General features: G+C 41.5%; 2 protein-coding genes across 12 annotated transcripts in view; one reads left to right on the forward strand and one right to left on the reverse strand.

Annotated features, from left to right (window-relative positions):
• WDR76 (WD repeat domain 76) overlaps nt 1–7,817 on the forward strand; it is a 49,815-nt gene extending 41,998 nt beyond the window's left edge. For all 7 annotated transcript variants that reach the window (XM_071214166.1, XM_071214165.1, XM_058294086.2 and 4 more), the window contains exons 11-14: nt 1,349–1,566; nt 2,158–2,310; nt 3,821–3,874; nt 6,245–7,817. In XM_071214166.1, the coding sequence (XP_071070267.1) occupies nt 1,349–1,566; nt 2,158–2,310; nt 3,821–3,874; nt 6,245–6,497 (678 nt within the window). In that variant the 3' untranslated portion in view covers nt 6,498–7,817. The remainder of the gene's footprint in view (nt 1–1,348; nt 1,567–2,157; nt 2,311–3,820; nt 3,875–6,244) is intronic.
• Nucleotides 7,818–10,976: 3,159 nt separating this feature from the next.
• FRMD5 (FERM domain containing 5) overlaps nt 10,977–16,546 on the reverse strand; it is a 334,032-nt gene continuing 328,462 nt past the window's right edge. The window contains exons 14-16 of one of the 5 annotated variants that reach the window (XM_058294089.2): nt 14,348–14,691; nt 13,420–13,471; nt 10,977–13,064 (exon numbers count right to left, since the gene is read on the reverse strand). In XM_058294089.2, the coding sequence (XP_058150072.1) occupies nt 13,057–13,064; nt 13,420–13,471; nt 14,348–14,691 (404 nt within the window). In that variant the 3' untranslated portion in view covers nt 10,977–13,056. Of the gene's footprint in view, nt 13,065–13,308; nt 13,472–13,524; nt 14,692–16,546 lie in introns of those variants that run through there. The other 4 variants (XM_058294088.2, XM_058294090.2, XM_004466749.5 and 1 more) reach the window with 4 other exon arrangements.

Genomic DNA, 16,546 nt, shown 5'->3' on the forward strand with positions numbered 1-16,546 from the left:
GTGGGTCAGTCTCTTGAGTCACATCTGCTCCCCCTTGTATAAATTTTTTTTAACATTTATTTTATGTATTTATGCCCCTCTCCCTCATTGTTGGTCGTTGTCTGCTCTCAGTGTTCATTTGCTGTGTGCTCTTTCTGTCTGCTCACCTTCTCTTTAGGAGGCACCAGAAAATGAACCCGGGACCTCCCATGTGGAAGAGAGGCGCTCAATCACCTGAGCCACCTCAGCTCCCTGGTTTGTTGTGTCTCTCATTGTCTTTCCTCTTTTTTTTTTTTTTAAAAGATTTATTTATTTATTTATTTATTTCTCTCCATTTCCCAGTTGTTTGTTGTCTGTGTCTATTTGCTGCGTCGTCTTTGTCCACTTCTGTTGTTGTCAGCAGCACGGGAATCTATGTTTCTTTTTGTTACATCATCTTGTTGCATCAGTTCTCCGCATGTGCAGCACCATTCCTGGGCGGCTCTCCTTACGGGGCGCACACTTTGCGCGTGGGGCTCCTCTACGCGGGGGACACCGCTGCGTGGCAGGGCACTCCTTGCGCTCATCAGCACTTCGCATGGGCCAGCTCCACACGGGTCAAGGAGGCCCAGGGTTTGATCCGCGGACCTCCCATGTGGTAGACGGATGCTCTAACCACTGGGCCAAGTCCGCCGCCCCATGTCTTTCCTCTTTGTGTGTATCTCTTGTTGGGCCATCTTGTTGCATCAGCTTGCCACGCCTCCCCACTGCGCCAGCTTACCTTCTCCAGGAGGCACTGGGAACCAAACCCGGGACCTCCTGTGTGGTAGGCGGAAGCCCAATTGCTTGAGCCACATCCACTTCCCCCTTATATGTATTTTAAGAGAAATAATTGAGTCAAAGAGTATAAACTTTAAAAATTTTGGTAGACATAGCTTGATTTACTGTCAAAAATTTGTACCTTTTTACACTTCCACCAAGTGTAGGTGAACACTCAGCCATATATGTTGGACTTTGTTGGCAGTTATTTGGACTTTTAAGGTATAATTTCAATTTGGTAGAATTTAGATTTAGTCCATTCCCTGGTAAGTTTCACAGGCTAGATGTGGAACTGATGTTTATTGGGTTCTAAGAGATTTGGGATGTAGCTCCCACATGGGTTGATGGGCCATTGATTGTAGGCAAGTCTCACTGCTGATCAGTGCCTTTGTTTCCATTTCTGTAAAAGGGATGATCGTTTTGCCCTGTGCTTTCAGTAAGGTTGATGGAAGGATAAACGTATTTATTTGGGTAAAGTGTTTTATAATTTTTTTACCAAAGAAACTGTGTTGGAACATTTTAAAGGAAGAGTGTTACATAAATGTAAACTGATTATTATTTATGTCTTTAGGTATATAGAAATGAAAGAAGTAGCTTTTCCTCCTTTGACTTCTTGGCAGAAGATGCCTCCACTTTAATTGTAGGACACTGGGATGGAAGTATGTCCCTAGTGGATAGACGGACACCTGGAACTTCTTATGAGAAACTTATCCATTCTGCTTTGAACAAAATACGAACTGTTCATGTCCACCCAGTGTATAGACAGTATTTCATTACTGCAGGATTGAGGTATGTTATTCATAACATTTTATGATTTAGGGCTTTTATTGTCAGGAGTACATGTTTTAGCTTGGGTGCCAAAGGCATCTGTGATACCCAAAGGCTAAATTATTTTCCTTTCTACACTGATTGAGATTTTTTTTTTCTGTGTGCTTTTTATAAAAATGAGATATTCTTTTGGAATTAATAGTGAAATTATTGAAACAAGTGAATATTTTTTTTGTCCTTGGCATCATATGCTTTTACTTTTGAGAACATAATTAGTTATTGCAAAAAAAAGAAAAAAGAAGCACTGTAGGTAGTCTATAACTTGTTGGTCTGTATTAACTTTTTTCTTGGAAAGACTGGAAAACCAACAAGAAACTTGTCTCTCTATACCAACTGGTTATATATTTCTTACCTAGTTTTGGAATTTTTCTACTATTTTATTTTTTATCTGTACCAGTGAATATGAAATTAATACAGAAGAGAAGCAGGTCTTGTCTTAAATGGTCTTCAATGTATCCAGTATTTGAGTGTCTAATTTCTGTCCAGCCCTATACTAGAGGCTAATAACTGCATGTACTTTGTGAACATTGATAGTTATTCCTTATCTTACAGGGATGTTCATGTTTATGATGCAAGGTACCTGAAGCCCAGGGGAAGTCAGCCTTTGATTTCTTTGACTGAACATACAAAGAGCATTGCTTCCGCCTATTTTTCACCTATTACTGGTAACAGAGTGGTAACCACATGTGCTGATTGTAAGCTGAGGTAAATTGGAAGGCAAAATGTTTTTAGGGAATTCAAAGAGTCTAGCTACTGTATCAGTAAACCTGATGAATCATTAGTGTTATTGTTCAGGCCACCAAAGACCCATGGCCTGTGTTTAATGGCTTTTCAACAGTTTCTGGGTCCTGGAAAATTCCTTGATGCTGTAAGGTCTGGCAGAGAAGGCATATAGCTACCCTGGGAGTCAATGCCACGTTTCTCTTTCAGCACTGAAGAATCCCAGAAATCCCAATAAAATCAGGCTGCATGGTTATCTTGGAAGGGAGATAATTTTCTCATGGGGGGAAGTTTGTACTTTAGGGATGGTGGGGTCTACCCTACCAACACAGTGCTAGATGGAAGCTGCAGAGCCCCAGACCACAGGCAGGCAGAAAAGACAGCAAAGCTTAGGTTTCTCTACAAATTACTAGATATGGTTTTATGGTTCTGGGGCTTGGTGCTTTCTATAACTACGTCCTAAAAACAGATTAAAAATGTAATATAAAGAACCAAAAATAGAAAATCATGCCAGTTAAAGATGTGGGGAATGTTATTGCAACCAGAAAGTAAAATGACTGTATTTTCTTCTAGAATCCCTTAGTTTGCTTAAAAATTAAAAGAACTTCTAGCTTATAAGAGTTTACTTGAGTGATTTCAGAATTCATTCATTATTCATTCAACACTTACCTGTTGAAAGTATATTGTGGGCCATATTCTCAATTGGCACCTAATTTCTGCTTAGACCTGACTGTTGGGAAGAGCATGGTCTGTGTGTATGATAGGTGCCTGGTTAGTTTTTAGCAAAGTCTGTGAGCATTACCTTTTGCCATAAGATTTTTGTATTTGCCCTGTTCTTGTTAATTTGCACTGCAAAGTTTACTCTTGTTACCATAACCGTTAGTGGTTTGGCATTCTAGTGATCAAATCAGTGCCAAGAAACTGTACTGGAACACCTAGGCACAAAGAGAAGGTGGTGGTGATGATGTGACTGGTTTCCTTTTGCCAGTGGAAGCTTCTTGACTCCTCTCCAGTTGCCCTCCAAAAACACTTCCCCTTGGTTGCTGGTCAGTCTTATCCCCTGTCAGTACCTGGCAACTCATGACTCTCATGGGGAAATTGCTGTTGATAAGTGCAATTTTAGGTTATTTGTGAACCTGAATATAGTTTTAGATGCCATATTATTATCACTTTAGAATGTAATAATTTGTTTAAACACTATATTTGGAATAATAGTGTTTAGATTATTTTAGGCAAATTTACACATTAAACTATAAGCACTGTAATTTTATAATAGTCCTTGTAACTTTTTTTTTTTTTGTAACTTTCTGTTGTTGGTGGTAAATGTATCAGCTGAGATTTGTTATAGTTTGAGCCTATATATTTTAAAATAACAATCATATTTAATGTCATGAACCAATGAGAAATTTATTAAATATACTAAGGTTATTTCAGAAGATTTTCAAGGAAACGATAAAAAGAGCATGTTACTTTATTCTTGATTTTTATTTTGCAGAATCTTTGACAGCAGCTGTATATCCTCTCAGATTCCTCTCCTCACCACCATCAGGTAGGTTTTCATATGCCAAATAATATGGACCCTGGATTAACATGAGCTAATTTTTGGAGTGCATACCTTGGATATCTGATTGTCAAAGAAATGTGATGGGTCTGATTTTATATTACAGTGTTTGTGTCCCATTTGCTAGACCCTATCCAGAAGGGTTCTTGGTTTCAGGTTCCATCTACAAAGAGTGTTCAATTCAGTCTCTTAATCAGTAGTTATTCTCTGCAGTTGGGAGGTTATTTTTGGTTAAGGTTGATGACTATTAAGAACTAAGGGGAGTGGCTGTTAACTCAGTGGTTGAGTGCCTGCTTCCCATGTTTGAAGTCCTGGATTCTATCCTTGCTACCTCCTAAAAAAAAGCATACAGATAACTAAACTGCTTATGTTACCTTATTAAAAAAGCTACTCCCCCTGTGGGTGAGGCTATCTTAAACTCTATTTGTGCCTGTTTATTTTGGACTTAGAAGGCTTCCCCATATTCTTACTTCATTTTTTTTAGTCACCCTTTTCATGCATATATTGCTTTGAATATGTGTGTGTGTCCGTGTTTTACATCAAACTTTATTCAATGCCTTCTTCCTGGATATCCCTCTTTCTCAATATTTATGAAGTTGGGGACAGGGAGTATGATATACAGTAAAACCTTGTTTTACGTGAACTTAACACGTGAATTCAGGTATACGTGATTGGCAATTGAAAAAAAAAGCAGAGAGTGAATTAACAATTTTTAAAACTTTCTGTAATTAATTTTGTTTACTCATTGTTACTAGGGTGTTTATTTGCCTTTTTAAAAATTTTATTCCCAACCCCCCCCCCCCGTGGCTTGCTTGCTGTCTGCTGTGTCCATTCGCTGTGTGTTCTTCTATGTGTCTGTATTTATTTATTTATTTATTCCCTCCCCTTGCGGCTTGCTTGTTGTCTGCTCTCTGTGTCCATTTGCTGCACACTCTTCTGTGTTTTTACTTGTCTCCCTTTTTGTTGTGTCACCTTGCTGAGTCAGCTCTCTGTGGTGCTTGCGGGCTGATGGCACTCTGCGGTGCTTGCAGGCCGGTGGCACTCCGTGGTGCTTGCGGGCCGGGCAGCACTCCGTGGTGTTTGCGGGCCAGGGGGCACGCCATGGCGCTTGCCAGCTGGCAGCTTTCCATGGCGTGCAGGTGATCCTGCCTTCACAAGGAGTCCTCAGGATGCGAACCCAGGGCTTCCCATATGGTAGATGGGAGCCCAACTGATTGAGCCATGGCTGCTTCCCTTTTTGCCTTATTTAAAAAAAAATGTGTGCTTGGTATATTCGTATAAGAAATATTTATTAAATGATGGGGTTCACTATTGTTTGCAATTTTCAACTTGGGCAAAGGGTCTTGGAATGTATTGGTCAGGTAAAACGAGGTCCTACTGTATACTGATTGTTTCTTCATGAGTTTTATAATTTATAGAGGTATGTTAGTTTCCCTTATCTGAAGTTTTCCCCTATTTCCCTTTTCAAACTTTATTCATTCAAGTCTATTGGTATCGAATTTTTAAATTTTTGAAAATCTATCTAGGGCAGGGGCTCTTAACCTCTTTTGTTTCATGGACCCCTTTGCTAGTCAGGTGAAAACCATGGACCCCTTATTAAGTCCACACCATACACTGTATTATTTAATAAATATATCACACCTGCACCAACACGTCCCCATAAGAATAATGTTTTTTTGAATTTTCAATTCAGTGGACCCCTGGTAAAGAATCCCTGATCTAGGGTGATGATCCTAGAGTCAGTAGGAATTTTTATTAAAGATAGGGTCATTGCATGGCAGTGGGGAATGTGGTTCTCCACAGTTTATAATACTCTGTTAGTGTTATTAAGGAATAGAGAATAAAAAGGGCAGCACTTTTCTTTTTGCTTTGGAGAGCTGTAAAGGGCCCCAAATGTATTTTGGATTTTCAACTTGCATGGAATAAGTTTCAGGGTTCAGTTATCAGGGATATGCAAATATTGGAAATAGCAGATCCTGTTAAAAGCAATATATGTATATATATAACCTAGATTACAGAGTGCATATTTTTAGATGTGCTAGAAAAGGAATTTTCCTGGGGAAAATCCTCTGCCTACCTTTGTCTACTGAGTTAGAAAACTGTGAGGAAAGACATACCATTTCAATAGATGCTTAGTCAAGACATCCACTGAGCATAAACCATGGTGCTTAATGCTGGAGATTCAGAGCTGAAGGAATTATTGTCTGTCTTTTGGGAGGATGAGATGAGGTTGATGGTAACTCAATTAGAAGAAACTTGGCAGAGAAAACCAGCATTTAGGAGCAGTGCTGTGAGGTCCAGTGTTACCTTGAGTTATGTAACATTTACTTCCTTTGAAAACTGTTGCCTTTTTACCAGGCATAACACCTTCACTGGGCGATGGCTAACCAGGTTCCAAGCTGTGTGGGACCCCAAACAAGAAGACTGTATCATAGTTGGCAGTATGGACTATCCACGACGGGTGGAGATCTTCCATGAGACCGGAAAGTGGGTGCATTCTTTTCATGCTGAATACCTTGCCTCTGTGTGTTCCATCAATGCCATGCACCCAAATCGGTATATTTTGGCTGGAGCTAATTCCAGTGGGAAGATACATGTTTTTATGAATTAAGAAAACTGCTGAGTTTTTGGTTAATTAATACTATTCAATTTATTTAAATTAATCAGTATCTAAGGAACATGGAAAGACAAAGTTTAATTCATGTGATTTTGTGTGTTTACTTGTTCGTAAGTTATATTTAGCAAATATGAAGTTGTTTGATTAAGAAGAACTTTACAATGAGCAGAATGTACTTTTGGTAGGGAGGAGACTTGGAGGTTGTTTCTACAGGTTGGGGAATGTTTTGAGGGGAGGCTGCAATACCTTCAGCACTTTTACTTGGGCAGTATGTTGAGAAGTTCTAACATTATAAATCATAAATCTTTGATCAGAGTTAAAAATTTTTGTGATATAATATGATTTTGATTCTATGGTTGATATTTAGACTGGTAGTTTATTTTTTAGTTTGGAAAGAGTATTAATTCTAGATTCACACAGTTGGAAGGAGTCCTGAAAGATCATCTAAGTCAGTGATTTTGAAACTTTTAATTTTTTTACCCAAGAAGACTTTTTTCTGTCTCTAAATACAATCTTTTGTGAAATCTCAAGATAATTGCTGAGTAGCTTTGGTTGACTTGGCACAAGACCTGGCACTGTGTGTGCTGAATCTTTTCCTTTTCTCTCCACTGGATGGTTCCCAAGACATTGCCAAGGAATCCTGGGCTCCTTGGCACACAGTTTGGATCTGCCTTATCCTTGAACTCCAGTGTGGGGTTATCCTCAACCAGTGTTTTTCCAAACTGTGGGTTACAGCCAATAGCATGAAATCAATGTATTTAATGGCCATAACCAGTTTAAAAAATGAAAAAGAAAAAACAGAAAACATAGAGTATTGTCTTGTGAAACTTAGACACAATATGTATGTATGTGTATATTCTGATATAAAGTTTATTTCTTTATTTCTGTGGTACTGTAGGTCAGGGTAAAAGAAGTAAAAGCTACTGCCTTAGAATGTCCCAGACTGCCTTATCTGTCCCTTTCTTTTAGACTCTCCAGAGGAGAATTCAGTAGCTTGTTTAGTGAGTACCTTTGTTCCCACTCAGATTTGGGGGAAATTTTATGAAATACCACTTTTGGCATTTCTTCATAGACATTTTCTTTTCAGATGTTGTGGTTATTTGAATGTGTCTGTTGTGGGGAAGGGAAGCTGATAAATCAAGAGCTAGTATTACAGTATTAATATTACCTATCCAGCTGTTTCACTCTTCTTAAGACTACTATGGAAAGACTATTGTAAATATGCTTCAGCAATATGTTTGAATTCTAAGAGAAAATGTTATTTTATCATAATTATATATCACAGAAATAAAGTGACATGTTTTCCTTGAACAATTTTTTTTCCTAAATAAGTTTCTTCTTTGTAACTAAGTATTTTGAAGGCTTAGTTTATTAATAGGTTGTAGATATTTATAAGGAATAGATGTTTTATATTCTCTAGGTGATGTGAGTACAGCAATTTTTTTTTTAAGGTTTATTTTTATTTCTTTCTTTCCCTGTCCCCCCACCCCCACTCCCATTGTCTGCTCTCTGTGTCCATTTGCTGTGTGTTCTTCTGTGTCCACTTGCATTCTTGTCAGGTGACACTGGGAATGTGTGTCTCTTTTTGTGATGTCATCTTGCTGTGTCAGCTCTCCGTGTGTGTGGTGCCACTGCTGGGCAGACTGCGTTTTTCATGTGGGGTAGCTCTCCTTGTGGGGCGCACTCTGTGTGTGGGGCTACCTATGCGGGGGACACCCCTGGGTGGCACAGCACTCCTTGCGTGCGGCAGCTCTGCATGGGCCAGCTCACCACACAGGTCAGGAAGCCCTGGGTACCGAACCCTGGACATCCTATATGGTAGGCGGACGCTCTATCAGTTGAGCCACATCTGCTTCCCTGAGTACAGTAATTGATAAGCAAGATGGAAACATTAATTTATGAATGGAAAGTAAAGCTAAGTGAGGTTGAGTTATATTTATGTTGTACAGGAAACCCTTAGGCTTTGTTTCTCTTTTCTATACCACTTAATTTCACAGGTTCTAAAGTGGCTAGTCATATGGGAATTGTTCTCTTTTTAAGATGCTCACAACTACTCTCAATCAAATTAGTACAATTGGTTAGGCTTTGAATACTTGGTGGTAATTACCAGGCCTCTGCAGTAAACTTTAGCAAATTCTTGATGTTTTTTCACTTCTGCAGTTTCTTTTGCCATTGTAGCTTCATAAGCTGTGCTGTTTGGAACCAATTTCACCTAATAGAGTTATATCTTCTCAAGGCAATACAAGAAGAAAGGAGAGTGAGTAGGGACTTGTTTTTCTGTGATAAGCTTTATAATGGAGTAATTGTTTAAATTTAGAAAGCACATCAAGGAAAATTGTCTCCTTTAGGATATTCTTAAACTGTAATCTGTAGTGAAAGGTACTTCTTCCTAGAGATTCACTTAAAGCTGTGTGGCTTCTGTAATTATGCATATATTATGATTGTTCCCTTCCTTTTTAAGTTTGGTCTTTATCATGTCTCTTAAGCACATAAGCTTCGAATTCCACCTGAGTTATTTTCTTTGAGATGCCTGCCCCCCACCCCCTTTTTAAAAATGACTTTAAGGTGGAAGAAGACAGTTCTAATTTTGGGTAGATAGAGACTTGGTCAGACTGGTAGGGATCACAAATAATTAGGAGTTAATAGATCTGTGTTGCTTAAATGTTAGCTTATTATTCCAGCCTTGAGTTTCCTTTCCACAGAGAATACTTTGTAAAGACAGTTCTCCAGAAAGCAGGGAGCTTTAGGGCTATGGATATAAAGATTTAAATAGTTTCAACCAGCACACAGTATGTGGGGAAAGGTGGGTGGGAGAGAGAGAGAGAGAAACAGATGCGTGTGTCTTCTGTATTGAACCTGAGAAGAAAAAATATTTGCCCCCTAAATTCACATTCCAAAAACGTAGGTGTCCTGATTGTTAGGCTGTTCCTTTGGACTTCGTATGTTTTTTTTCCTTTTTCCTTTTGGAATGGTATTGATGGTCAGTGATGAGTGAGTCTAACACAGCTTTATTAGTTCCAAGACAGCATAGGCCCATGTTCTGCTTTACTTGGCTGGAAATGCTTGTATTTTCAAATGAAAAGGTGTACTTTTGTGAGGAAGATACATTTAGCACAGTTATACAGAGCTGAGGAGTAAAACATTTTAAGATATCTTTTCCCAAAATGGAAGCTGTACAAGAGGAAATGTTTGAAAAGTTGCTTTGCCTCTTTTACCCCACTCATCTAGCAAGTTTTAGGGTGTGTAGAGGAAGCCTGTTCTTGAGCTTTATAAAGTCAGAAGAGTGGTTAGGTGCAGGGGGGATTGGTTTTGACTGAGGAGCCCAAAGCAGAGTGTATGGGTGCTGGAACCCTAAAAGGGTATGCGGGGAAGCAGACATGGCTCAACTGATAGAGTGTCCACCTACCATATAGGAGGATCTGGGGTTCAATACCGAGGACCTCCTGACCCGTGTGGTGAGCTGGCCCACGTGCAGAGCTGCCGTGCGCAAGGAGTGCCATTCCACACGGGCGGCCCTGCATGGGGGTATCCCATGTACAAGGAGTGCACCCTGCAAGGAGAGCCACCCCACGTGAAAAAAAGCACAGCCCACCCAGGAGTGGTGCTGCACACACAAGAGAGCTGACACAGCAAGATGATGCAACAAAAGAGAGACACAGTTTCCCGATGCCACTGAGGGTGCAAGCGGACACAGAATACACGAGTGGACACAGAGAACAGACCATGGGGGAGGGAAGGGGAGAGAAATAAATAAATCTTTAAAAAAAAAAAAAAAGGGCATGGGAATAGGTGAGTTCTTGGTTAGGTATCTTCCAAAGGTAGGTGCTGTAAATCTGCACAATCATGTGAATCCATTTATGGCCAGTGGTGCTTAAGCTTTTTGCTCTTAGAATCACTTCAGGCAAAGACTTCTGTCCTTAAAAACAAAGCAAAATTAAACAAAAATCCTCCATAGGAGACAGGGCTCTGGATCTCAATTAATAGATCATAAGAAACACTGAAATATTTGACTAACCTGTGTTCTAGGAAGATGATTCTGGAAGTGAATGGAGGATTGATCAGAGGGCAGGTAGAAGTGAGAACAGATTAGGAAGCTAGCACAGTGGGTTGGGCCTCTACTTTCACCTTTTACCCAGAATTTAGAAGACCATCTAGGTTCTAGTTTGGGCTCTTAAGATTAACTCTGCAACCTTGGAAAAATGTACTCTTCTTCATTTTCCTCATCAGAAAAATGAGATCCAATTCATCTTTAAAATTACTCCATACTTATAGCCTCTCAGTTGCTAGAAGAAGTTATTTCTGGGGGAGGGAGAAGGGGAATAAATGTAATAATAGCAAAATGATTGCTCTCAGATCCCAGTTGTGAAAAGTAGTCATAGGGTAGTTCCCACTGGTATCCTTTTATCTATGTGTTGGTAGCTTTAAGGGGAAAAAGCCAGGCAGGCTGTAAATTAAAAAAGAAAGAGCTCACTCTTTTCCATGGTATTTAAATATTTATTTAAGTTTAAAAATAATCTTCATGGCACCAATGATTTTATGCTAACTACATACTGCATATGTAGAAAAAAGTACATTGCTTTGAAGGAAAATGTAACTTAGAATTTTTGGCACACGAAAGGTTAACAACTACATATTTTTAAATGAAACTAAGAAATTCACATTTGCAGGTAGTTTACCCTCTACTGCTTAAAGATGCAGTGAACTATTCTTTAGTGAGAGTTTTATATCCTCTGATAGATGAAGCTTATGGAAACCATTGCTTTTCCTACAATGAGATCAAACTAATTTTGAGAGAAAGTGGGAGACATAGTGGAACACAATAAAACCAGGTTAAAAACGTGAACAATTTTAAATGGTGGGAAGATACCAAAAAAGACCGATCACCAACAAAGAAGGTTTGTTTTTCAAGCACTATTTTGAAAGCAAATTGAAGGAAGCTTTTCCATCGTATTTTCTGGGATATGCCTTGGGAAAAAACCAAATAACCCGGAAGTTTCTGTTCAGAGAGCAAATCCAGCAGTTGGAAGTGGCATGAACTACTGTACTGTTAGAACTCTAGACACAAGTAACATATCAGGAAATGGAACACTGCATCTTTCTTTAATGTGGGCATGAAAGGTCAGAGTCGAGGCTACCACTCACTGCATAGAAACACCATATTCTACAGACTGAGGTAGGAACACTACACTAAAAGGTAATCTGCTATGTTGCATAAGACAGTAGATATCCAGGTTAAAACCAGCCCTCTTATCTCCTGACAGCCTTTTCTTCTCTGAGTCTACTTTTTCCTTTATTCCTTTGCTAAATAAAACCTATCCTATATTGATGACAAGTGGCAGTGGCTCCTTGGTTGTAAGTGGTCCCCAATCTTTTCATGATTTCCCTCAGTTTGTCTTATCACTCAGTAAACAGATCTTTGTAACTCTGCCCAAATGCTGGTATGGAGATGATCAGATAGGCCCTCTTCTATTCTTAGATTCCAGTCACATTTTAGCATTCCAGTACTTGATCTTGCTTATCTTGGTCATCAGACATCTCTTTGCTGGTTGGTTGTTCGAGCACCCTTTAAACAAGCAACCCCAGTGCCTCCACTTGGAAATGGACCTAAAGCTTTAACACACGTCAGGACTTGGACCAGAGCTGACTCTCATTCTGCTAGCCTACCGGTAAGGAGCAGTTTTATTGTCAAGATTGGGGTTGGCAAATTATGGCATGTGGGCCAAATTCAGCTCACCATCTGTTTTTGAAAAAGTTTTATTAGAACACAGCCACACTCAAGTATTGTCTGTGGCTGATTTTGTGCTACTGGGCAGAGTTGAGTGGTTGTGACAGAATATGGCCCACAATATCAAAATAAAAATATTTATTTGGCACTTTACAGAAGAAATTTGCCAACCCCTGGTCTAGGTAAAATGGCATCTTTCTCTAAAATTTTGCAACCCCAACCCCCCTACCACCAGCAAAAACCCATCTAGTCCATGGCTGTTTTACTGCAAACATGGACACGATTCTACCATCTCAGGGGCCAAACCAGGGGAGATCCAATCTATAGACGACTCATTCTATTCTGTAACTGGCTAACATCATGGGGTGTTAGCAGTTACTCCATTGTTGCGTGGGTCCCAGGAATATGTCCTCTGACAGGCCTTGAATAAGTCTGCAGGCCCCAGATGACTAAGAAATCTCTCCCTGAGATGAAAACAAGATCTTGTGTGTGGTTGGTTCTGTTTAAGAGTTGCGGAGCTCGGGCTGTGGACCTCATGCCACTCTTCACGCGCCTTTGCTCTACATGCTTCCCTCAGCAAGGACAGCTAGGGCTTCCCTAGAACTTATTTTCCTGATGCCAGGGCTGACCCTAGGGGGCAGTGTTTCTACATCTAAGTGTTGGTCTCTTTGCCATGTTCACCTTTTCTTTTGTAGGTATCAGAATCCTATTTAAAGAGATTCTTTTCCTGGTCCTTTCCAAGGCTGTTTGCTGATCTTGGAATTCTCTTTTCTGAAGTGTTTCATTCTCAGGATCAGTTTCTTTCTTGCACTTTTAGTTCATCAGGTTCTATTTTTCTTAATCCATAAAGTAAAAACAAAATATGAATTGATAAGAAAATAACATTTTGTTAAAATATAAATTGAAATAGTCTTTTTTGGGGGAGCGGGAGGGAAAGTGGTGTACAAAATAAGTACTGCTCTCTGAATTTCAATGATCTTGCAGGAGACTCAGCTCTGGTTTCTGTTAACTACACTTTGTCCAACATTTCTGATAGTACTATCTCTGGCATCACTGAATTCATTTAACATCTCTGAGCACTATGCAAGTCTTGAGGTTCTTCCAGAAAAAAAACCCCACCGAAGTCTTAAGTTCATTTTAGAAAACTCATGTTGATGCCCACTAAGCTCTAGTCTAAGGGGACAGACTTACCCCACCCCTGCTGCTGCTGCTGCGGTAGCGGTGGTCCCTTCAGATGCCCACTCTGCTCAGATTTGAAAAAAACAAAAGGAAAAGAAAATCCAACTCAGACCATCATAAAAGGCAACTTTCCATTTAATCGTTCTACATGGATGTTCACTTCTTAAAAAGTTCTGCCTGTCAAGAAAACCTAAACAGTGACCATTGTCCAGACCCCTGGCCTGCCTGTCAAGGCTGCAGTGATGAGTCTACTGGAACCCGGTAGCACCAGTAGGAAAGCGCCTGCAGAATACAGAAGACAACAGCTCTCTAATCTTCAACTAGTGTGCCATCTACTAGGTGACACTACTGCGAAAATCAGTAATAGTAAAATAAATTATTTTTATTTGATACTTTCAAAATAATACACATCTATGAAAAAATCAAAATTCGAAACCAAAAGTTATCCTGCAAATTGGAAGGATGAGAAAAAGTTGCTTTCTTGCAAGAACCTCTGAAGAAAATGAATTTTCCCAGTTTGTTTAGACAGGGCACAAGCCTATCCCTTTCTTCTGGGAAATACCCCTCCTAGGCTGCAGTGGGCTTTGAGTCATGAGAGGAGGACTTGGTATGTGTGCCGATGGTTCCGCGATGGGTCCCATTGCTGGGAATGGGTAGCCGGGCTCCTGGGTCCACCTGGCTAGTTATTGGGAGGAGTCATGCCTTCTCAGGTGTCAATGAGCAGGCTCACCACTGAGCGGATTTTGCAGGCAAACCATCGCCTGAGGGGACAAAAGTATTGATAGTGGAACTGTTCAAACTCAGGGGTCTGGCGGATATCGCGGAAAAAGGCAATGTCAAGGTCAGACTCGGTAAGGATGATCAGGAGGAGGAGCAAAACAAAGAGGAGTCCCATGGTCACAAGGAGCAAACGGAGGACACTTAAAACAAACTTATTCACCTGTTCCTCCTCTGGCCTGCCGTGCCCCTGACACAGGGCCCTCAGCTCTCCCCCAAGGACCTCCACTTCTGCAGCATTTGGGGTGCTGGCCTCAGACTCCTTCTCCTCCTCGATGCTGCAGGTGGCCCCATTGATCTGCCGGGAAAGCAGCATCAGCTCCAGGCTGTGCTCAGCCACAGGGGTCGATAGCACACTGTCAGCAGGGCTGTAGGCCTCGTCTGCAATCACGGCTACTCGTTCATTGCTGTCCACCCGGCTGCTTCTCACGTGGGGCAGGAAGGTGTCCCCATGGGAAGAGGAACGCACTGGAGTGGAATGGGCGCTGTCCCTCAGGGACTCGAGGCCTGGAGAGGCAAAAGGGAAGTGAGTAGGTGTTCTGTGTCACACGACACACTTGCTATGCAGCAGAAGTAACACCCATTCTGCTTTATTTGGTTCCTAAATCACCTTTGCACAATGCTATGACTGTACTCCATTTTCTTGTATCAAGACTAGGACTAGGGAAGCGGATGTGGCTCAAGCAGCTGGGTGCCTGCCAGGTTCAGTTTCTTGTGCCTCCTAAAGACGAGCAGGACTGAGCTGGCATAACAAGATGACGCAGTGAGATGACAGAACCAGGACATGGAGGAAACAATGAGACAAAACAAACGGAGCAGAGGTGACTAAGCCATTAGGCACCTCCCTCCCACATGAGAGGCCCAGGGTTCGGTTCCTGGTGTCTCCTAAAAAGAAGATAAGCACACAACAAGGGGAGAAATAAATAAATCTTTAAAAAAAAAGACTAGGACTATCGAAGCAGTAGAAATAAAAAAAAGGCCATGCTTATAAGGTCTTCTTTTTTCCTTCCTTCCTTTTTGCATCTGGTTTTAGCCACTGTTAAGGGTTCTGACTTTCCTGCCTTTGGTGTCCCTGCCTGGTTTTAGCCCCAAATTGAAAGGGAAGCTGAAGCAGGTTCTTCCCCCATCCAGAGCTGGGGCCACAGTTCAGGGAGCTCTTGAGAGGCAGGAGTGGGAGGAGGAGCATGTGTTTTGCCTAACTGGACTTCGTGGAATGCTAACTGCTTCTGGAGCTGAGTGTCCTTTTAACAATCTAGCATACAGCTCCTTGAGCTCATGAGGTCATGTGGATTTTTGCAACTGCGATCAGCCTCCTGAGTCAGTCTGTTGTAGCTGTTCTGGCCTTGTAGGATGGTGAAAACCCTATCTACTCTTCCTAAATGCCTCCTGATGGAGAAGGGGATAGTCCCTAGCTACTGCCCTCTGTTTTCACCTTAGAACCTGCAGGTCCCATACTGGGTTTAGACAGCTCCCTACCTTTAGATTCCCCAGTTCTCAAAAAGCTCTCTGGGAGGATCTTGCTGGATAGGGGTGGGATTATTTTCCATTTGCTAGAAGAAAGGGTATGAGCCAGAGGGTCTTAAAAGTTACCCATTCATCTCTTCTTTCTCTCTTTCTCCTGGGCTCTCGCAGGGCTCAGGCTCTGGCAGAGAAACAGGAGCTGGTTTTGCCCTCAACTAAACAGCAGTCACCTAGCTAGAGGATTTGGGCTCATAGTCACCAAGTATGGCCCACATCACAGTGCTCCCCAGGAAGTAGCCTCTTGTTTCAGATTCAATGTCTGCATCTCCCAATCATGCCCATCTTTCTGGTGCCCTTGTGGCCTATGACAAGAGAAGTCAGTTCCCTTCTGTTACTCTGAAACAGACCCTGACAGTCCTAGACTGAACCAGATTCCCAGGCTCACTAAAGGTTTGACTTAATTCAGGCTGACTAGGGAGTTAGTCAAGATTCATCTTTATTCCAGCTAGGGGCTAGTTCCACAGGCCCACAGTTCTCCTTTAAAAAAGTGTCAGCCTGGCCGGTGGCATGCGCCTGTAATCCCAGCTCCTGGGAGGCTGAGGCAGGGGGATCGTGGGTGCTTGGGGTTCAGGCTGCAGTGCCGCATGGAACGGGCATTTGCACCGGGTGTGGCACCAACCGTGGGGTCCCTGGGGAACCCAGGGGCACCAGGTTGCCTAAGGAGGGGGGAGCCTGGCACATGCCAGACACAGCAGGTCAAACCCCCCATGTTGGGTGGCCTCTAGAAAAGAGGAAGAAGGAAAAAGAGGTGTCAATAACCTTTCAGAGGAATTGTGCTGTGTCTTCCTTGGCTCCCTTGTGGCCATTTGCTGTAGCACCCTTCCTGACCAGCCTTGCAGTG

This window comes from Dasypus novemcinctus, chromosome 3 (genome assembly GCF_030445035.2).
Source record: "Dasypus novemcinctus isolate mDasNov1 chromosome 3, mDasNov1.1.hap2, whole genome shotgun sequence".
Lineage (NCBI taxonomy): Eukaryota > Metazoa > Chordata > Mammalia > Cingulata > Dasypodidae > Dasypus > Dasypus novemcinctus.